This window comes from Montipora capricornis, chromosome 6 (assembly GCF_036669925.1).
Source record: "Montipora capricornis isolate CH-2021 chromosome 6, ASM3666992v2, whole genome shotgun sequence".
NCBI lineage: Eukaryota > Metazoa > Cnidaria > Anthozoa > Scleractinia > Acroporidae > Montipora > Montipora capricornis.
This window is the reverse complement of record NC_090888.1, coordinates 129,318-152,500: the sequence shown is the minus strand read 5'-3', so window position 1 is coordinate 152,500 and position 23,183 is coordinate 129,318. Positions and strand designations below refer to the sequence as shown.

Genomic DNA, 23,183 nt, shown 5'->3' with positions numbered 1-23,183 from the left:
TCGTGCTATTGATATCTCGGGAGAATCCCACTCAAACAACATCTTACAGGTACGTCTCGTTTAATTTACATCTACAGTAGCAGTAAGGAGCCTCAAAAGGAAGTGTTGTAATAACAAACTGGAAGTCCGAATACAATACCGCATCTTTCCCATCTTGACAAACCTCAGAAACGATGTCAGTTCAAAAACAGTCTCACTTTGTTTAAAACAACAAATCAAGTTTTCAACTTTTATTTATTTACAAGAAACAATTTAAGTTGTTATTAGGCTGGCTTACAAATAGCGAGAAGCTAATTGTGCCAAGCCAGACTGTAGACGAAAATATTTAGACAATATATATTTTTTTTACATACAACAACAACATGTAAACATTACTCTTTGTGCTTTCAAATATTTAGAAAGTAGAAGAACTTAGGAGAAAAAGAGAAGAAAGTAGTCTAGGGAAAAGAACAATATGTAAAGAGGAAAACTACAGACTACATACTTAACCTCAGTTGGACATTTGTGACCCTGTTTGGGAAAAGGGGGATTAAGGTGAATTTAGAAAACAACGTTTTAACACGTTTAATCGCGTTCGTCGAAACAGATTTTTAACGCGTTTAAACAAAAGGCTCTGTTGCGCTTCAATTACTGCATTTCGTATGCTGAAAAGTACGCTAATTTAGTTGTATTTGAATGAATAAATTACCTGTTCTATTATATGAAATGCGGAGATTAGGGTGCATGTCTTCCAACCCACTGTGTCAAAATGATCAATTCATCAGCAAACTTACCATTTGCCTTTCCTTTTTACATAGCAGGTGGGTAAAAACTGTCTTGCAGTAAGAATCACATTCCGTCTATAATAATTTACTATCCTTTTTTCTGTGAGCGCCTCATGCGCACCGACTTTAGCCCACTTGCAGTGCACGAATCTCGTGCTATCAACAACGGCAACCAGACAATTAGCACACGCAGGAAAGAAGATTCGGTTTTCGAGTCTTCCTAAGAATGGAGCAAGCAGTCGCATTTGAGCCTACGGATTCTGCAGACAAGAGCCAACGATATTGCTCAAAGAAACGCGAACCACTGAACGACACTTAAAAAATGTTTCCATGAGCGCATCAGGTTTCACCAAGAGGCTGGTCAATCATTTGTCTCAAGCTTGTTTTAATATTTTTAAACTCTTTAAAATTTTCACATTCTCATCCTTCGTGTTTTCCTCTTTGGAATTTTTGGCAACAAAAAGAGCATGTCGCCAGAATGAAGCAGAATCGAAGTGATGACGCCGCTAGCCTTCGGCATGTGTCATATGTTATCACTCGAGTAGACTGGTCACGATGTCGTGACGCTCGCTCCCCAACAACTGAAAAATCAGGTTTTCGCCCCATAGCGACGAAAAAATTGGATTGATTGTACCATTATTGATAATGCCTCGAGAAAACAGAAATTACAGAAAACAGGCTGTCAACATTTAACCACCTTCAGAAGGACGTAATTCAAAGAATGAGGGAATCACACAAACATTTCATCGAAATGTGACAAAGTAAACATCGCATTGACTTGACCAAATACTTCTGGGTTGTGTAATTCTCTCCATTGTTATCGTGGGGAAACAGAAACGTAAATGTCCAGTTGCGAGAGAAGTAGGGAGCGATTCAGTGAAACTGGGAATGTTTTTTAGATTCGCGAACATTTGGTAGTATCGCAAGTATTTACCGGTTTTTCTGATCAGCGAATTGATTTTTTTCGGAACTTCCTTGGTGTTCACGAACAGGCTTTCCATCGGATAGTCTTAATTTATTTGTTACAGATTCTTTCAGTTGTCGCTATAATAATATAATTATTGTGGGACTGTGAGAGAAGTAGCGAACGATTTAACGAAAGCAAGAGCCGTTTTTCGCTATCTTTATGACCAGTACCTTCCGGTGTGATTAATGGCTCGAAGTTGAAGCTTTGGCCAAGGACGCTGAATATATCTGCTCTCGTTCGCTCATGAAATAGGTTTCCTCTGCCAACTGCAAATCACCCGCGAATGTTTCGGGAAGGTTCGATGGGTTCAGAGAAGTATGATCCATTTCTTTCAGAGCTTTGCTTTTTTTGTTATTTCAGAGGTTTGAAAGCACTATCATATTGTTGCAAGTTATCGTGCTTCTGTCTTGGCGCTTCACTATCTGCCTATTCAACCCCTTTTCATTATCGCAAATCATAAACAAACAGGAAATTAAACAAACTGATGTCTCCTTTTGACAAGTACTAAATGACCAAAAAGTCTAAAATTTCGGAAGGTTGCGTGACTGATCGCGACAAATATGTAGATCAGTTTATTTCTTTTGAGCGGTAAACAGCGAGTCATCGATCAATTACTTTTCTAATGGCTTGAACGTAACAGTTTAAATGCAGCTTTAGTTGAGCCCTGTCATGATGGTACGAGTTGTTTTATCTTCGTTCGGTTACTTGGGCCTTGGTCGTCGCCAGGGTCGTCGCTCAGAGTCGGAGGACAGCCGCTATGTCAACTGCCTTGATCAAACATGAATAAAGGAAAAATGGCTGGTAACCCCAATGCAGAATTTTATTTGATTGATTTATAAGTGTTTGCAACAATCAACGTTCTGTTGTACATTTCTAAAACAGGATCGCACATGACAAGAGAAACCTACTGACGACCCTCGCTAATCACAGGGTACACATCAAAGCAAACTTGTGCTTAACACCATCTTGAAAATTCATTTGTACATTCCTCACTTTATTTGAAACAAATTTCTATTGTTTATGCTCATGATTTACCGTTAGAGTCGCTAAGTAAGTGGTTTGTTTTTTCCTCAGAGAATGCCGCCAATTTAGGCATGTTTAGGTTAGACTAATTCGCATTTCTTCTCTTTTCCGAGTACTTGCAGCGACTAAAACAATCAAGATTTCGATGGTTTGTCGAGCTGCATTGTTGAAATAAATCACAGTTAACCCCAGATGACACCCAATAATAATATTATAGCAAGCAGCCATTTAATTATGCGCTCACTTGAGGTAAATTAACAGCGTTTAAACGCGTCGTTTGTGTAAAGCTTTTCCGACATGAAATCTTACGCACACGTTTTTTTCGCGTTTAAACGTTGTTTAAATGGGTTTAAACGGTGTTTTAACGCATTTGCGTGTAAAACGATAGAAAACGCGTTTTTTTGTTATTGACCTTAATCCCCCTTTTCCTAAATAAGGTCACATTTCATTTTTCATCTTGCTAATTAAGGTATCTACATCGGCATAAGAGTTTTCAGTTTCTAGAATTTCAATTAGTTTTGTTCTAATAGTTTTCTTAAAACAATTCCTGGATACGTTCTTGAGACTAGTTGGTATCCCATTCCAGATTTTAACACCCACAGGTTAAAATGCCTTACTTTGAACGTTAAGTGCAGATTGTTTGGTAAAAAGAAAATGCTCAGATGTTGATGAGCGTGTACTATAAGAATGAACACTAGTAATTTTAGAAACCAAATTAGAAATTTTAATCGGTGCAAAATTAGTGTTGATGTCATACATCCAATTAACAATTTTCTCATAATATAGGGATTTGAGTGGTAGAAATTTTCCTTTCAAGAAAAGAGGAATTGCATGCTCCCTTGCTTAAGCAAAATGAATAAGACGGAGTGCATGTTTTTGTAGGACAAGAACTTTATTTAGCAAGGTTTCAGATGCATTTCCCCAAGAAGTTAATCCATACGTCATCTAAGGTGCAATGAGGGACTTGTAAATATTAAGAAGAGTTTGATTAGGAACAATATGTCTTAACTTCGCGATTAAACCAACAGTTTTTCTTATTTTTGTTGTAAGAGTATGAATATGGTCTTTCCAACTTAGATTTTCATCAATCAATAACCCAAGAAATTTAATGCAGTTGTTATGTTCAAGAATAACATTCTTATTTTGTTCATTATCAAAAATATTAATTTGGGGCAGGTAATTAAGCTTTTTTTGGTGTGGGCGAAAAATAAAGTTTTTTTTCTTTATGTTAAGTGTAAGTTTATTTGAGGTTAACCAATTAAATAAGTTGTTCAAATCAGCATTTACAATTAATTCCAATGTCTTGAGGTTTTCGTGAGAATAAAGGACATTAGTATCATCCGCAAAAAGGAAAAATTTAAGTTTTCTGGAGCAATGCTGAATGTCATTAACGTATAACAAAAAAAGGAGCGGCCCTAAAACGGAGGCTTGGGGTACACCACAATTAACTACTTTTTTATCTGAAATGTAAGAGTTAATCTCAGTTGTCAATTCTTTAAGAAAAAATTTGTTTATTTTTTGTTGTTGCTTAGTATTTGACCTAGCTTTGGCTTTCTTCGGAGACATCTTAAGCTAGAAAAAACATAACAAAGGCTATATCGTTAAGAAGTTACTCATCTGTTTGGAGAGTTGTTCCTTGGCTCTGTTGCATTAGGTTCATCAAATCATCCATCGTTTTAGCCTTAATTGGTCTTGAAGTTTCATTCTTGCGAAGGAAGACAGCTGCATTCTTTGCCGAGCAGAATTTATAACCATGTTGGGTTTTGAAGTTGTTGGTGCTATGAAGCAGTTCCTGTAACTTTGGTGTCAGGTGCTCGTAAATTCCAATACGCTCAAAAGTGATATCACTTGGTAGGCCAAGGTTTTCAGAGCTAATATTACCAGATGCTCTCCTGGCAGCCATTACTTTCTCCTTGGCAAGACACCCAGTGAACTTGCATGATAAGTTTAGGTTTGTTTACAGTAGCACTCATTCTTATCTGCACACAATGAGCGTTATCAATGCCATTTAAGGTAATTCTGTCGACACCCAGGCAAGAAAATAAATGGAGGCATAATTTTGCTGTTTCTTCAGATGATTCAAATTCGTTAACTTGTGGGTAACCAACAATTTTTAAATTGTACTGGTAGTTGTACTGCTGCAATGCTTCCAAAGCGTCAGGTATTTCCTTGACTGTAACTGAAAGATTTGACAAATCTTTGCCAACTTTGGATAGTTTTCCCTGGATAGCAGAATGAGAAACCTGCATATTGTCATATTCGTCACTAACAAACTGCAGGCTGTTTTCAAGTTCATGATTCGGTGACGAAGGACTGCCATCTTGTCTCGCTCTGGCAGGGCTAGGGTTAACCTAACCCAAACTCTTTCTTCTCCAACAGCTCTTTCAGCTCTTTAAACTCTTTGGTTAGGGTTTCAAGCTTACACTTCAAGTCGTCGTTTTCCTTTTTAAGTGACGGAATATTCTACTTTGTCATTGTTGAATGTTATTGAAGATGAAATTTAACTAAATACGGAGCTCGGAAATGTTGTGCGTACTGCGCGCTCCCTAGTAGCGCAAATTACTAGCTTATAAACTGTTAAGTTAATGGAAAAATATTTACGGGCTGCTAGTTTTATCTGCCACTGGAATCCTTTCCTTTCGGCACAGAAACTCGTCTATTGCTGTTATGCATTTCTTCCACAGTTATTCTTTTAACATCGATGAGGTGGGAAAAAATTGGAAAGTGCAATCTTTTACTTTTGCAAGCCTCAGAGGTTTTTAAGTTTCCTTTCGTCTTGTTCCCTTGCAGTACCTATGCACAAGTTCATTTGACTTGATTTGTGTTAATTGAAATGTCAGTTTACAGTGTCCCCAATTAGTGCTCCAGTGCTAGAACAGTTAGACACTTAAATAAAGTTACTTTCCTTTACTTTCATCTTGGAGGACAATATTAGTGACAAAATCTTCTATTAATAAAGGCTTCTCGCCCTTAGGAATTGTTTGTGGCTTCAGGAACATCTCTGTCATGTATGCGTGGTGTTCTCTGGGTTGTGTGCCACTCTAACTTGCTGACGTGTCAGTGCAAGGGGACCACGAGGTGGAATCCAAACTAGATGCAGCCAAAAGGTCTTCTAGTGGTGTTCTTTCACGAATCACCTTGAAGGGTAATTGTGGAAGGTCATGGTTATTAAAGGTTGCTGTGCTTTTTGGCCTCTTGTCTCTTCCTGGTGTGAGTTCTTCTATTTCCACTTGTTTGGCTGCAATTTTTGCCTTGAGTGCCGCTTCAAACATTCATGTAATCGATGAATTACTCTTGCCTTTGGACACTGTAAATAATCAACATTGTAATGGGGGAATGTGGGAAAGTGGGAATTGTCCTAGGTAACAGTTTTACCAGGATTGTAGCTTGCAATGGATGCTATTGCGGGGGAATATAGTATAAAAGTAATTTCATTTGAAAAGACTTCCCCGCATTAGCCTCCATTGCAAGATAGTTCCAGTAGAATACTGAGAATACAAATAAATTATCATGGTCTATTCTTTGCAATGTCCTGTACATTTTTGACGTAGAGAAAATAAAGCTTTTTCGTTATCAATTACACAATTTAGCTTATGGGAAAGGTCTTCATTGGAGAGACTATCAGCAAAATGGTCAGATAAGAAGCTTGGTGCTTCTGGAAGCGGTGACAACTGCATCGACTGGTTGGGCTCTTGGGTTTCCTCAACCCGAATACCAAGCATTGCTGTTAAGGGTGGTTTGATTGGTGATGGTGTTGGTGGTATCTATTCAGGGCAGTCTTCATTCAGAACGTTTGCTGTAATGTCCTCAAGCGGAGTAGATTTCCCCTCTCTTCAAGCCAAATGTCACTATCACCCTCCCCCATAGGAAATTTGTCATTGCCTTGCTATTCAAATTACACGCTAGCGCAACAATTAAGAATAACTTTGAATTTCCACAGACTATTGTTTAAAAATTGCCTTTTTAAGGCCATGTTCACATTGGATTACAACAGATTTTGTTCATGAATTTAAGACCCTTGATACAATTTAATTTATTCAGTCCTTTTGGGTTTAGTAGTTTACAGTCTAGTAACCACATGTTCTCCCAGGGGGCTGGTATAGTTTCCTCAGAAACGATGCGAAGTTATTTTGAAATAAACTTACCTTCTTAAATCAAACAGATTTACCTACATTACTTACTTGATCCAGAGTTTAGCCAAGGGCAAAACATTTCAATCCTGTCACATAGTAATCAGCGTACTCAGCGCTTACTGAGACCATCTGAAGAAGTACATGCTACCCTTTTCCTCTGCTTCTATAGCGACTGTTCTTCCATAATCTGAGATTACCCTTGTAATATTCATTAGTATATACTCACTCAGTGATCTTGGTGTTTCAAGCAATCTGATTGGTTCGCTATCTCTGAGTAATTGAGCATTATTCACTCCCTACAAAGTGAATATTGCATGATACAAACAAAACAAGACGGCCGGCGTAAACTCGCCAGCTTTTCTGAATCGGAAATATTGAGAATAAAAGATGATGCTGTACTACAGAATACAAAGAGAGCCACAAAATTTGGCCTGAAAGTTTTCAAAGGTAAGAGAAGAGTTCATGATACTTTTGCCAAACAGTGTTCGACTTCGTTTTTCCAGATAATTATTGCTGAAAATTAAACAATCTACATGCCAACAAGTTGTTGCACGCGGAGTAATTCAACAAAACGGCGGGCGTAAACTCGCCAGCTTTTCTGAATCGGAAATATTGAGAATAAAAGATGATGCTGTACTACAGAATACAAAGAGAGCCACAAAATTTGGCCTGAAAGTTTTCAAAGGTAAGAGAAGAGTTCATGATACTTTTGCCAAACAGTGTTCGACTTCGTTTTTCCAGATAATTATTGCTGAAAATTAAACAATCTACATGCCAACAATTTGTTTCACTCAGAGTAATTCAATTTTGTAGGGCTGGTCGCTCAGCAAAACGAATTTGTTACTGAAATCGAGGAATTAAAAAATGTTTTATGAAAGTTCTACGTGGCTGCAAGGAAACTAGACGGGTCATTTTACAACAAACCAACGCTCACCTCAATTAGAGCCGCCATTTCATGTCGATCCTTTACGAACTGCACTTTCAATTTTCATTTCAAATGAACCTTTAAAACTTTGATCCAACGGTGAAAATGTTTTATCAAGCAGGCTTTCCATTTAGATTGCTGATTGAAACGGTGTTAAATGGCCATTTAGCTGTTTGTGACAAGGATTTTTACCAAGGTGATTTAGATTTGCCACATTTGAAGCTTCTGTAAACACTTTTGCGCATGCTTTGGCCGCTTGCACATTCTCCACACCTGAATTGAGATGTCAATTAAAGTGACTTTAGATGGTTTTCTTCTGCAAGTGTTGTTGAGATCACGTCATGAGTATATCTAAATCAATTCTTTGAAATATCGGTGAATAGTGGCAGAATATTCACCTCAATTTCAAAGAATAATTGTTAATTATCATTAGTACAGGAGGGAGGGCATAATTGCAGGTTAGGGTCTATATCAATTTATTATCCTCTTAACCTCACTGGGAGTTGTGACTGTTAATTAACATTCTTATAAGTTACATGTAATGCTGTCTTTATAGTATGTGCCATTTTGCCGTCACAGTTTTCACTATTGGTACATGTACACGCTACATCCATTTCCTGTTTCAGTTTCAGTTTCAATTTATTTTTGCCACTTTTGTCATTTTAAATTACAAAATAAATATAATTTAAGCTACAAGAGATATTAAAAAATCAATAAAAGAAAAGCGTAAGGCGGAAATGCCCATATAGAAACCATTAGGGCTTATTCGGGCTACTGGCACCTCAAGATAAATACAACTATAAAATGATAGTTTTAGGCATGTAGGTTAAAAAGCAAGAATACAAACAAGCAAAGAAACAAAATAAGGGGAAGTCAGTTCAGGAGGAAAGTTTTTAATTTAGACTTAAATGGAATAAAAACTTTCAGCATTCTGAATCTCTTTATTGAAGGAACTAAACAATGTAAGTCCTTCAAAGCGCATTGCAAACTGTCGGGTAGGTATTTGGTCTACAAGAAAATGTTTGGGTACGATATGCTACTGACCTAACCTATATGCATATCTTGACACTTAATGAAAGAAATGAAAGAATGTTCCTGACAATTTACTAGTGCTAAGAGTGACTCAACAGTCATCTTTGCAACACTAATGAATAATTGAAGAACTGAGGGTCTCTCCTCTTCTGCTTCAGTGCTTCAGGGGAAGGGAAAAAGAGAGACCCTGGGAACGAAATGCAAGAACACCATTTTACAGTTGTCTGCCCAGTTGCCTAGCCTATGATTGACTGTAAGGCTGCCAGTGACCTTGCACTGATACAGACCTCACTGCTTTTATCCATTCTCATTCCCGGAGTCTCTCTTTGCTGCCTCCTTTGTCATTGAGGTGAGACCCGGGTCTCTCTCCTCAATGACAAAGGGACTCTGGGAAAGTGATTGGCTTTTGTCATGTAAATTGTGTTGTTATAATTCTAATAAGTTTACATTAACGTTAGAAAGCACAAAGGTTTTTATCAAAACACAGTCACCGGCAGCCTCACTTCCATTCTAATACCACGTGACTTAGCTACAACTGCAAAATGGTCTTTTCAGTTCAGTGACCCCAACGTTTTCACCTTTTGTAATTAATTTTCCAAGTTTAGTAGCTCATGACCACTTTGATTTAATTCTAAACTAAGATGGATGTCATGAGCATTGACTGACTTGTGTGTATTTTAGTACCCTTCTGTTTACTGTTGGCTGGCATGTAGGGCAGCAACAAAGGTACCCCACTCCTGTCTGTTCTGGGTCAGCTTCTGAACGGTCCCCCTGGTGTAATGGAGGGTCTTGAGTTCCCCTTCATAGACGTTCTACAGGTCGACGCCAGGTGTTCTTGGGTTGCCCTTGTTTCTGCTTCCCCTCTGGTGTCCAGTGAAGGGCTGTGCGGGAGATGTTGCCTGGCTCTCTTTTCATCACTTGTCTCGTCCATCTCCACTACCTTCGCACGATGATGGTGCCCATGCTGTTTTGCTTACCGCGGGCGAGGTGTTGGTTGGAGATGGTCTTGGGCCAGAATATTCACAGTATTCTTCTAAGGTTCCTGGTGTGGCAGGTGGGCAGTTTGTTGAGGTCGCTTTCAGTCATCCTCCAGCATTCTGAGCCGTACAGTAGGGTGGAAAGTATGCAGCTCTGGTACAGTCTTAGCTTGGTCTTGGTGCTGAAGGGAGGCAGTGCAGCCCAGTGGTTAGAGGGCTTGCCTTGAGATCCGGAGTTCCCGGGTTCAAGACTCATTCTGACCCTAAGAGGTTAGGGTAGTCCCTGATTCAATTTCTCGGCTGCACTTGTAAAAAGCCAACTGGTTTGGCTCTCGGCCAGGTGGGTGTTTCATTGGCCCTGAAAAGCCCCTACCGGGAGTGGTCAATCATGTATGTATGTATGTATGGAGGAAAAACAAATAAACTACATGTTCATCCCTACAAGCCTGTTTCGTGGTTGCCCACTCAACAGGGGATTTAACGAGAATACACTTTGCCGTTGTTTGGCATTCTGAAAGTGTTCCTGGCTTTGTTAAAGTGATTTCTTATGTCGCTGCCTGCTCCGCCATCATGCCTGACAGTGCTACCGAGGTAAGTGAATTCTTCGGTTGCTGGAACATCTTTCCGTTCACTTTGACCGTAGAGGGGTATTAACTTAAGAATTGCATCAAATTAGTGCAGTGGTCTGTTTTGAATATTCTGGAAGAGCAAAGATGATGAAGCTAACCATAACACTGACCCTATAGTCCCTTTAATAAGGAACAAGTCTTGCCATTCCCTCTTTCAGATGCACACAATGAAGTTACAGCACCCTAGACTGTTAGGTTTGTTAGGTTTTGATGTGCTTGGTTTTTTTTTTTTCAGCATACAGCAATTGTTCAAGCGCAAAGAATAGAAAAAACCCTCAAGAGAACTTGTCAAAAGTAAGCAATAATAATGATAATAATTTTTGTTTATTAAACCACTGTTGCAACAAAAGCGCTGAGTTACAATGGAGGTCAAAATTAATAAAGTCACACAACATACATCACACAAATAATGTATATTGGTACAATATATCTTGATACAAGTACCTGTAGATATTATTGCCAACGTCTTCTCTTGCATGACGAGGTGGCAGCCTTATAGAACCAAAGCTCGAGATTGTTGTGCATGCAGAAGAAAATTCAAGCACTCCAGAATGTAATGTAAGGTGTAAGGTAACAAAGGCCGCTTATCATTATCATCTTCAAGAACCAATAAAAGTGCGTGTTTTGATCTGTGATGTCATTAGCCAAACTTGAATGACGTGTGCGACTATTTATGATCCTGTGTTCGGAGGTGAGTAAAAACACATTTTTTCCCATTTCCCTGACCATTGTGTTAAGTACAATTTCTTTGAGTGTTCTTTAATATTTAACTCGAACCAGCGTGTTCTATATTGAGTGAACGAGCTCAAAACTAAACTGGTGTACATGTTCTCGGCAGCTGTTGTCAATTTCGGCCTTCTGCCCACAAGTAGAACAGATTGTTTTTCGTTTTGTAACCAATGAGTTGTGAACAATTTAATTAAATTTCCAATGGAAATATGTTGTCTGCAAAGGACACAATTCAGCGATCAATTTGACTAATAATTCATGTCTGTATGTTGCAAAATAAAAATTCTACAATTGAAACAACTTTCATGTGGGAGAGAATTTGATTCCCCATTACTTGGTTCACCCTGAAAAGTCTGAAAACGCTTTGGCGGTTTTTTACATGGCACTGATTTTATTCAACTTACTTATTGTATATTCCTGTTAAAGTTACGGCCGTTCAAACATTACAGCAGTACTTTCCACATTATTGTCAAAACGTTGACATTTACATTTTTGTTGGAGATACAAAGTGAGCAATTTCTATTGCTGTTGTATTATTATTAACTAGATAAGTTGAGTTGCAGTACTTTCGAATAACTTACAACTACTGTTGGGTATTTTGGAACTCTGATCCAAGTCTGAAAACTATGCATTATATTAACTGACTCATTGGCCCTTAGCGATAGCTATTACTAGGAAAATGTATAAGACAGTCAGAGTAGCAAATTGTGGCAAAATTATTAAACTTGTCTTTGCAACCTCAAAACTTCTGGATTCTCTGTTTTCCAGAGCGCAAACCATATCCATGACAAAAACGTTTATTTTGGAATAAGATAACTAAGGGGTTTCATTTCCCTGACTTTTGCAATAAGTGAAGCAGAAAACATCATGTGACGATTCTCCAGAGGGGCAAGCCCAGAATCGTTAAATGACAGTCACTGGAAGTCCTTTCATTGGTGTAAAGGAGCTATGTCACATTATTTGAGGGTGTTTCGGGGAAATCATAAGTTAATCACGAGTTTAAAACTCGAAAATGGTAATGTGGAATTCCTTTACTGTTAAAATAACATGTATTGTTACATCAAAGAGAAAACGTCCGGCCAACACCCAAAATGTAATTTATGCAAACCGTTTCAATGTTGTCCATATGTCTCCATTCATGCTTCTCTTTCCGTTTTCTGTTTTTCCTATGTGTTGTTTAACAGTTTCAAGTGGTTTTTTTGCTTACGGGATAGCCCGCAATGCACAATGTCATCGGGGTTGTCTGAGTGAGTGAGTGAGTGTAAGATCATGTGCATGAATCACTAAGTTAATGAGGTCTTTATTCAGTTTTAGCAATTGATGTCCATTTGACAGTTATACTGTTTGCGGCCGACTTGTTGCCTTTTCCTTTCTTAATTTTTCTCATGAAAAGAAAAATTTTAGAGAATTTAGGTCAAGATTTTGACAATCGCATGATAATTTATTGGCAAACCTGTTGGCAAAGCCGTTAGGATTTGAGCGGAAAAACAGCCATTTGAGTCAAAATGCCCATAAAACCTCTCCAATGAGCTTTGATGTTGATATTCCAGTAAGATGTCCGATATTTTCGAATTTCGAAACATCTTGTAAAAATCTCATCATTTGTCATCAAAGGCAACTTGCTCTCTGACACTTGATGACGTGATGTGCATATATAACCCTAACCCTATATCAATCGACCATTTGTATTGTTTTGCTGAAATTGGAAATATAAATTTGTCTCAGGCTGGCATATTGAAATCTGCCGAGATGCCGTAAACAAACTTATTTTGGTAGCTAGTTGAAGCAAGACGACATTAGAGTGGGTTTTTAGGCAAGGTAATTTTTTCGTCTTATAAACAACATACTTTGACATGTGCCAATAGACAGGATATGCATATTTTTGGCATGTCGAGATCGAGATGGTTAATTTATGCCGAAAGTTTGCAGAACTTTAAATAAAAATTCCTGATGGGTATAAGTAAACGTCATTTTGGATGAAAATTCTTTGTAGACTGAAAGTTGCTGAGATGGTAAAAGAACTTGAATTTGAAATTTGACAATCTAATTTTGGTAGCTAACGAAATCCAAGACCAACTAACACCAGAAAGGTCATGAAATTACCTTTAAATAATTTTCCGGCGGAAATATTGTGATTTCCATCCAAGACAAAAACAGTTTCGCGGAAAAATCAGGAGGTAAGGTATCATGCAAATGAAGATACCTGATGTTATCAATTGACGTGCTCATAATTTGTTTTCTCTCTTTGTACATCGCCTGTGACACAGAATTATTTGACAAACGTATTAAACCTCAAGAATCACCAGTGCTCTTCTTGAGTGAAAAAATAAATAAAAAAATCCAAAGAAAGGAACTCTGCGTTGACCTTGATTTTCAAACAATATCAACTACTGCCGGATTCCATCTTGACTCTTTGCACGCCTTACTACCTCTCACCTTCTAGGCTTTTGTGCAAAATGAAGACTGAAACTCAAAATTCACAAAAACGGCAAATCCCACCCTGATAGAGCTGAGTAGAGACTGAGGATAAGTGAGCAGTTTTTACGTTTCAAGAGTCTAGGCGGCCATGTTTGTCTTCTTTGTGACTCCTTGACACTTTACGTTTTTATAACACCACGCTCGAAACATCAGCTTTCCAAATCATCTACAGTGGTAGTTCAACCCTTATCAACACATTTGATAAAACCAAATTTTCCTGTATTGACGTGCACACCTTACTAACTTTGCAAGTCACCGCCAAAGTTTGGGAAATTTCAAGCATTAATTATTTTGAATCAACTGTGAATTTGCTTTCAATGAAGTGTCGTGGCAGATGAAATTTCTCATAAATGAAGTCATCAAAGTCGAGTTTGTTTTCATTAACGTCATTAACCATAGCAGTTGAATCCTTGCATATTCTTGCTGGTAATCATTTACACTAAAACATCTTGATAGATCGACCTTTCAAAGCGCGAGAGTAACAAACTGTGGGCAAAACAGCTGTAATTCAGCACAAACTATCTGAATTCGCTCTATTGGCGATTCTCTAGAATTTCACAGAGATCGGTTTACAATGCCACTGCAGTAAAAACAAAACGTTACTCAATTGCCGTGATTTTTTTTTCGTTTAACAGTATTGTAACTTTGAGTCATGTTTCACGCTCGACAAGAGCGTCGTTGTGTCGTGTAAATTTGCAAATGTTCGTGTAGTGGTTGGACTTCTATCAAAATTTATGTCAATCTTGCTTCTTCATTGATTCTTGCGAGACAAGACTGATAACTTACTGTTGAGCGGTGCTGTACAGTAAAGTGCAAACTGTGTTGTTTACAGGTTAGGGTTAGGATTAGTAGAGTTCCAATAGACAATTTTGCTTGAATGCTTGGGTACTGTACCTGTTTCACTGTCGCTGTCTAGAAAATAGGGACTTGGTTCAGACCCTAAACCCTAGCCCTAACCACAGGAAGCTGTCTTATTCATCAGCCTCTGCAATAATATGTGTTTGTTTCTCAAATATCTTGTGATGTTTCCCAGGCTATGGACCCAGGAAGAAGTAGCATTTGGTATACAGCGATTTAACTTTTTTACCCGAATGGATGAACAAGTCGCACAAGTTCTAAAAGACAAAGGCAACAAAAAATTTAAGCTGGGTCTTTATGACGAGGCAGTGCAATTGTACACAGATGCTATAAACTGCGTTCCTCAAGGAACAGAGGTCAGCGAGGCTGGCGAAGGTGATCGGTGGTAAGAGAATTTAAAATACTTGAATACATTGTAAGGTGCAGAACTTGCCTTCCCCACTTGTGCCCTGTAGGATTCCTTGGAACAAATGGATGAGAAAAAAAATGAAACCACATGTACTAACAAGAAAAGTGACTGTGGACTCTGTGAACGTTTCTCTATTGCCTTTATGCCATGCGGTGGGAATCATATTGTCTCTTGCATTTCGCCTTTATTTGAGTTGAACCATGGTACATTGTATTTATTCTAATCTGTTTTTTCATACAGGATGGTTTTGCCGGCAGTACTTTACAGTAATCGTGCTCAGTGTCACTTGAACAATGAAAACTGGATAACTGCCCTGAGTGACTGCAATGAAGCTTTGGCTAGATGCCTTGAAGGTAGCCATTTGAGTGCTCAGCTGTCAATTTGTAAATTTTTGCTATTACACGTTAAAATGTTTGGAGTTCTTACCACTCTTTCCTTTTTTTTGCACAATTATTTTCTGGTGCTTAAATCCCTCTGCCTTTGTGTATTTGATGTGTCTCTTTTCATTCCCATTTTCCTGTTTTCGTATATCCACTTTAGTTCCTGTTGCTCTGTTAATCAAAAAGATTTTCAGCTCATTTTCGCAGTTGCTACCCTTTATCGGAATAGCATGCAAACTCTGGGGTAATCAGTTATCTTGCCTCATTTCATTTGAAAGCGTTTAGTGTATAGTGGGCTAGCAGGGTGATTGCTGAAGCCCTGGTTTATCCAAAAGGCTTGTCCATGTATTTTCCCAGTTATGCACAATTTGTGCGGTCTTAGTGTGAGAAATTTTATCCCACTTACATGGTGAAACCAGTCTCTGAGCTCTCGAGGCATAAATACCTGCATTTAGTTTTAACTGATAAGGGACATGTACCTAAGGTCTGATGTGGCCCCCTCCCTAAGGGCTTGATTTTGTTGAAAGTAAATTCATTTTGGTACTTAAGAATGTCCTCTGTTGCAGGTAATAAAGAGGCTCAAAAGATACTTGTCAAAACCATATACCGCCGGTTTAGGGCCTATATGAAACTTGGGTACCAACTGAGGGCGTTGAATGATGTATCATTCTGCTTAAGACGACGAGTTAACATCTTGGGAAATGCACATAACATCCTTATTAATTACTGGGAGGTAAGGATATTGCAAGGATAAGTTGAAGGGGGGTTAACAATTTACAGGGTCCTAAAATCGGAAAAGTTCGTGTGTTGCCTTGGTAGTGACATCTGCAAATGGCTTTATGGATGACTGAGGACGAGAAACTATTTGTTTCCTCCAGTAACACTTGTCCTTGACACGTTGAACCTGCACAGTGTTGGTAAAGATTCAGGCATGATTCTGGTTTTGGATTTATTGTGCCATTTCCAGAGGAAACAGTTTTTTGGGTTTTGTATTGTAACAAAAGTGTTTTAGGGCCAAATGTATACACACGCCCTTTTAATCAAATTCAAATGGACACGACGTGGAGGTGCAACTGCTCTTTCCGGTTTCATTTTATTTTCTTTGATGTTGTGACGAACCAACCGGTTGCGTTGTAAAGGGTGGTAACAGTGATATTTTTTTCTTGTCCCAGGCTTTAACCAAATACCGTGAGTCGTTTGGTGTGGAACCCATTCGTCGTTGTGGCAACTGTATTGGCGGAGAAGGTGACAAGCTAAAAAGATGTGCCAATTGTGTCGAAGTGTACTGTAGCCGCGAATGTCAACTTCTGGCCTGGGAAATGGGACACAAGAACCTATGTAATAAATAAAGATAAAAAACAAATCAACTGGTTATACATTTAAAAAAACAAAACTACATTTTTTTGTCAATACAATTAGTGATTGCCTTAATCAATTAACTTTAATTATCTGCAAACAGTATTTTAGGGAACATCAATGAGTTGTCTTTATGATTCTCTGCTTCGTTTTTACTGGTGTGAATAGTGGCTATGAATAAAAGTCGTGAAGAATGAGTTTGGTACACTAACATAGCTGCTATGTGGTCATGTGCAAAGGAGATATACCTGAAAAGTGCATTTTCCGACGGTTTACTGACATGAGTCAATAAGTCATCTACTGAATATTCTAACCCTAACCCTAACTCCTAACAGAGCTGTATTCGTACTGTAGTTGAGACATTTTGCAACTGTTTAGGATTATTCCTATAAAGTTACTCAAAGTTTACAAGGGCTTACACTGAGGTTACTCTATTTAGTTTCTCCATAGTTTTACGGTTTAAGGTTAAGGTACCTTAACCCTAACCCTTAAACATTTTGGACCCTTAGGCAGGGCTTCTGGTATTATGCGATGGTGCGATTTTGCACAATCGACCTCAAATTGCATCTGATGGCACAGTTCATGAGAAATCGATGTTTGCATTATTTTAAAGACGATTTACCATTGGAAACGGGCAGACTCTTCGTTTTTGTAAACAACAAGCTCGAGTCTCTAGTATCGTGCACCTGCGAGGCCTGGTTCTAGTTTTCAATCTAAAAGAGTTGCATATTTGCAGAGCGCAAACAAATAATTTTCTTCAAATTGCCAAATCAGAATTGCAGATATATATCAACAAAAATGAAATGTTTATGTCAGTAGCAGAAGATCATCCGACGATCGGCAACTTATTTCAAATACGTAGTGAAAGCGCCCTTTCTTTGAAGCAGAAGACACAATCGCATCTTCCGCCAAATTTGTGACATGAACAGCAATCTACTGTACACAAAGTTTAAGTCAAGCTTCTGAGAATGTTCGAGAAACTTCCAGCAATTTTTGTATGACTTGTAGTTTAAGGTGATTCCCTTGTTTTGCACTGCGCATCTTGTACTGCGCATAACATTGCGACTTCAGAGATGGCGGGGTTTCACGCCGGCCATCTGAAGAAAAGAAACAAAGGTTGCTTTTGCTGTGCAAGAGCTTTTGAGTGCAATCATGATATTTCTTCTCAGTTAAGAAGGTGTTAGTTTAAAACTCACCCCAGTCCTTTCATGGAAGATGATCATTTTGAAGCCGAAATTGCACCTTTGACATCCATTTATCACCGCGTTGCAAAAAGAAACAAGCACGGTAAGCCCTATTTTAAATGGTTTTATTTACTTGTAATAGGTACACGGAACACATGTTAAGGAGAGTAGAAGTTGTGGTATTTACCTATAAATGACGTGAAACTGCATTTGATGCCTGATACTGAGTGCAAAGTGATGACTGTAGCGGCCCAATTGAGCAATTTGAAATCACTTTAAGTAAGATTATAGCCCGGACAAACAAGCAGGTTCAAGTTTTCAGTAATATTCAGTAGCTTTTGCTACATAACAATTTTTCCAGTTGATCTAGTTTCGAATGCTTCTCGCGAAATTCGATAAAAAAACTCAGAATAAAGGGCATACAGTGCGAAAACAAGCGCGGCTAACCCCATCTTTTTATTGCATTTTTGAAATGTCTGGTGTATGAATATCAATTGTGCCAAGTTTGAAAAAGTTCTGGATAGTACGTCATTTTCATCGGAATCACCTTCCTTAACTGTGCTTCCTATCCAGTTTAGTTGGGGTCATGGATAAGACCTCGCATTAATGTATACTTCACCTGATTGTCCTTTTTAATCCAAATTAAGCCTAGATGTTTAATTATCATTCCCTAATTCTGAAATTGCATTTAGAGCAACTCAAAAGTGGTTTTTGTACTCTGAAACCTAGGAAAACAAGCTAAACAAAGGTCATGAAAAAAAATCGCACAATTTTGCATACCATAGTTTTTCGCACAATCGTCCCACCTTATTGCATAATCTGCCTGAAAATTTCGTAGTTTCTGTTTTTTTAATCGCACCCTATCAGAAGGCCTGCTTGAGGAGTCTAACCATAGCAATTAGGTGATAATCCCAACATGTTTTCTCTAGTTGTTTAGCTCCTAGAAGTTGATCTATGAAAAGTGTCTATTTTTGCATGCCTTCGTCCCACCTCTCGGATTCTGGCCCGTTTTCTGTGTTGTTTTTGGTGTACAAAGATCCTTTAAATAATCTTAATTAAATTGTTTGAAAAGGAACTCAAGGTAGAAAATATAGAAGACTTTCTTAAAAGTCCAGTTTTTGTCCCTTTGAGACAGCATGAAATTGAACGTCTATAAAAAAATCATACCTGAAGGGTAGAACCTAACTTTTAACTGACAGTGTAATCACTGCGTTGACCAAACTTTAGAGCTTTTAAAGTGTTTGCTGACTTTTCAGTAAAGGAATATGATGCCTAAGCATTGTTTTCGAAGTTCTGTTGGTAAAAGGCTAGTTTCACAATGGTGTATAGGTACAACTATAATTTTATGCCAGAAATAAAGTGGAAATGAAAGCGTCCACAACACTTGTCGATTACACTTTGTCATGATTTTTAGTTAAATTGAAGTTCAGCATTTCTTCTCTTGCTCTCTCTCAACCCTGTTCCCGGGGTCTCTTTTCTCTGTCTCCTTTGTCGTTGGGGAGAAAAAATGACAAAAGAGGCAAATAAGAGAGACAGTGGGAGAGAACTTGGCTCCCTCCTTGAAATGCAATACTTTAACAGCACCATTCATCATGCTTGAAAACAACACAATGGTGTGTCAGTCCGCGTACATGTTTGCCTTTTTTGCGTGTTGCTTACACTCTGCAGGTATGTCCAGGATTGGATGCACGCTGATTTCAATAAGCATCACGAAGTGTCCCCTTGTTCTTATCGCCAACTTCAACATCACTTGTGTCTCGGAATACATACAATTAACATCACTAGTGTCCCCCAAATGCTGCTCTTTAAGTAAAGATTAACTGGTGCTCAACTAAGAAACTAAGGGGGCATTTACATGAGACAGGGACGAACTCGGGCCTGCATGAGTTCGTATTGGCCCCCATAGATTTCTTCTTATGTGTTTACATGAGACCGGCCTGGCAATGAACTCAGACCTGACTTCATCTCAGTTGCTGGACTGAGACGAGAAATTCTCGTACCAGTCTGAGTTCCTACCATTCTCATGTAGATGACAACAAATCTCAGACCGGGTCGAGAAGTTTCAAGCCTGTGTGCTTTTGGGTCAGCCATATATTTATTAGACAAAACATATCATTTCGTCCGGAAACTAGGCACCAATCATTTCATTCCGGTTTCGTGTAAACAGCTGCAAAATGTTCATGCTGGTACAAGTTCATACCGGTCTGAGTTCATCTCCGTCTCGTGTAAATACCCCCTAATAAGGAATTAGGTGTATAGTGCATTGGTTTTAACAATACTACTATATGGGTCTGAAAGCTGGACAGCCTATGCATGACACTCCAGACAATTGAACCACTTCCATCTTGCACATCAAATGGCAGCACTCAGTGTCAGATATGGAGGTCCTTAAGGACGGTGCCTACGAATTCAAAGGTGTTTTTGCGCGGTTTACTAAATATGTGGGAAAAGCAGATAACAGGTGTTATTGAAATCCAAAAAGAAAATTGGTGGTAACCACGCATTTTTCAAAGACAATTAATCATCAATATTTCCAAAGAGTCTTGAGAAGAGCAGATGACAAATAACTTGAAGAAATAAAACAAATTTTTTATTTTTTTTTACAAGACATGTTGTTTTATTTCTTCCAGTTATTTCATCAATATGTGTAAAAAGCTTTAAAATACAAGGCAATGTATGGCATTCTTTTCTAAATTGAAGCTTGATTATCTCTGAAAAATGCATGGCCACCCCCAGTTTTCTTTTTGGATACCAAAAGCACTTGCTAAGTGCTGCTTTTTCCGCATAGTTTTGAACCGCACAAAAATATCCCTGTATAATAAGCACCACCAATAGAAAATCCGAGTATCTCTAGATGCGCAGAATGTGTGCACAATAACAATACTACGCACCATCCTTAAAAGATCAGGCATGCCATCCGTCAACACCATTTTGCAAGAGAACCAAATTAGATGGACTGGACATGTGGTCCAAATTGCAGATTCTAGGATCCCAAAACAGCTTATGTATTGGGAACTCAGATGGAGCAAGATGAAAAGGTGGTCAAAAGAAGCAATACAAAGACACCCTTACGTGCTCACTAAAGTGATTCGACATGGCTGCCCAAACCTGGGAAAAGTCATTCCTAGACTACCCGTCCTGGCGGGCATCCATTCACAAAAGAGCCAGAGCAGCAGAAGCTAAGTGATCTGCAGAAGCAGAATTGAAAAAGCGCCTTAGGAAGGATCGTGCGGCAGATGGTACCATCATTAACCTGTGTACATGTCAGATCTGTGGGAGATCGTTTAGGACAAAAATTGGCCTGTTTAGTCACTTGCACATGCACAGTAAGTAGAAACCACTCAGGGTTAGTGGTCATCATGGCAAGCGATAAATGAATATCATCAGGCCCTTTTTATACGTTATATTTTATTAGGCCAATTTAATTTATGACTGGCACACGACTTTAATATGGAGTCATTTTAAATGTGCAATAAAATAGTTAGCAGGAGATTGTGCCCGTTCTGTGAATCCTTAGTGGTCATCTCTTAAAACCACAGGAAACTTTTCGAGATTCCCATTTGGGAATTAAATGGGAAATTCTCCCACTCTTGGGAAAAAATGGGACAAGAAATTACTTTTGGGGGGAAATTTTGGTTTTTTTTTACTTTTACATCCCAATACTGCGAATATGCTGAGAACGTTTCCCCAAGTTATTCCCAAAGCTGGGAACAATATGGGACCCGTTTCCAAGTTATTCCAATATTGTGAATTATGGGGAAACATTTCCCCAAGTTATTCCCAGAATTGTAATTAATATATTGGAACATTTATCCAAGTTATTCCCAGAATTGTAAATAATAAGGACAAATTTCCAAAGTTATTCCCAGCATTGGGAATTACATAGAAACGTTCACCCAAGTTATTCCCAGAATTGTGATTAATATGGAAACATTTATCCAAGTTATTCCCAGAATTGTGAATAATATGGACACATTTCCCAAGTTATTCCCAGACTTGTGAATGATATAGGAACCACTTTACCCAAGTTATTGCCAGTAATGTGAATAATATGGGAACATTTCCCCAATGTATTATGATAAAGTGAATAATATGGAAACATTTTCCTGCAGTTATTTCAACTTGCGAAATGAATTCCCAACTTTTCTCACATTTGCAAACAAGCCGAGACTGAGAAGTTTGGAATTGATGGGAATTTCTAGGAATTGACGATTATGGTCTCTCAACAGGCTTAGAATTCCTAGAAATTCCTAAGAATTCCAAATTATGCCATTAGCCAAACTCAGGGAGTTTTGGGTATTTTTGGGAAGTGAAAGCTTAAAAGGGGCACTTTGGACTTGGAATCTGTGGGAATCGTTAGGAATTCCACTTCATGAATTTGAGTAGGAATTGGGCCAGTAAGCTAAGACAACAATCAAAGTTTAAGTGCTTTACGAGGTTTTGACTAAGCATTGCATCTGGTGCCTTGAAAAAAAAGGGCTTAAATTCAAACTTAAATATAACAAAATTTTGTTTTATTCAGGGTTAGGGTTTGTGAATAATAAAAAACGTACCCCATGGAAACAGTGTGCATGTCTTGTCGTACATAAATAGTCGGGTCATACAAGTATAAAATCGAGGATGGGAGTCCTCTTCAGTGGGAAGAGTCAAACCCGGCAGTGCGGTACACGACCGGGCCCTTTAAAAGAAGTGTACCCTCTCGTCCTTTTTTTAGATCATACAAAGAAAGATATGATTCATGCACCTAGCAGCACGATGATTGTCGGTCCATCGGGAGTGGCAAGACGCAATTGACGGAAGCTCTCTTGACGGAAGGCACCGTGTTTGAGGCGGAAAGACAGGAGCGTGTCGTTACTGTTATGCAGTATGGCGACCCCGGTTCGATGGCATGAAACGTCAAGGCATCCAGTTTCACAAAGGAATCCCTGAAGTCGCAGATCTTCAAACATGGTTTCCTCAAGGTGGGGTGTTGGTCTTGGACGATCTCATGGACGAAGGAGGAAACGATAAACGTGTGTTGGATCTCTTTACTCGAGAATCCCATCATCGACACATTAGTCTTGTACTTGTGTCAAGAAATGTTTCCACCTGGGAAATTTGCCAAGACCATTTTGCGCAATGCGCATTTCGTGATCGTCTTCAAGAATCCCAGGGATTAGACGGGATTTCGCGCGTTGGTCCTCCAAGCCTTTCCGGATCGATGGCAAGACGTCCTCAAACTCTTTGTCGCATGCACGCAACGTCCTTATGGCTATCTCATGATCAATCTTCATCCTGCCTCTGACGACCGATTCCGGTTGTTCAGTCATGTGACACAGTGGGACGGTCTAACGGTGGTG

At 38.7% G+C, this 23,183-nt stretch overlaps 1 protein-coding gene across 1 annotated transcript in view; it reads left to right on the top strand.

Moving 5' to 3' along the window:
- The window catches only part of LOC138051102 (uncharacterized), a 53,100-nt gene extending 33,875 nt beyond the window's left edge, over positions 1–19,225 (top strand). Inside the window, exons 8-12 of the mRNA XM_068897244.1 lie at positions 10,686–10,744; positions 14,691–14,900; positions 15,165–15,277; positions 15,871–16,037; positions 16,477–19,225. Of these exons, the coding sequence (XP_068753345.1) occupies positions 10,686–10,744; positions 14,691–14,900; positions 15,165–15,277; positions 15,871–16,037; positions 16,477–16,653 (726 nt within the window). The 3' untranslated portion in view covers positions 16,654–19,225. The remainder of the gene's footprint in view (positions 1–10,685; positions 10,745–14,690; positions 14,901–15,164; positions 15,278–15,870; positions 16,038–16,476) is intronic.
- The last annotated feature ends 3,958 nt before the right edge of the window (positions 19,226–23,183 follow it).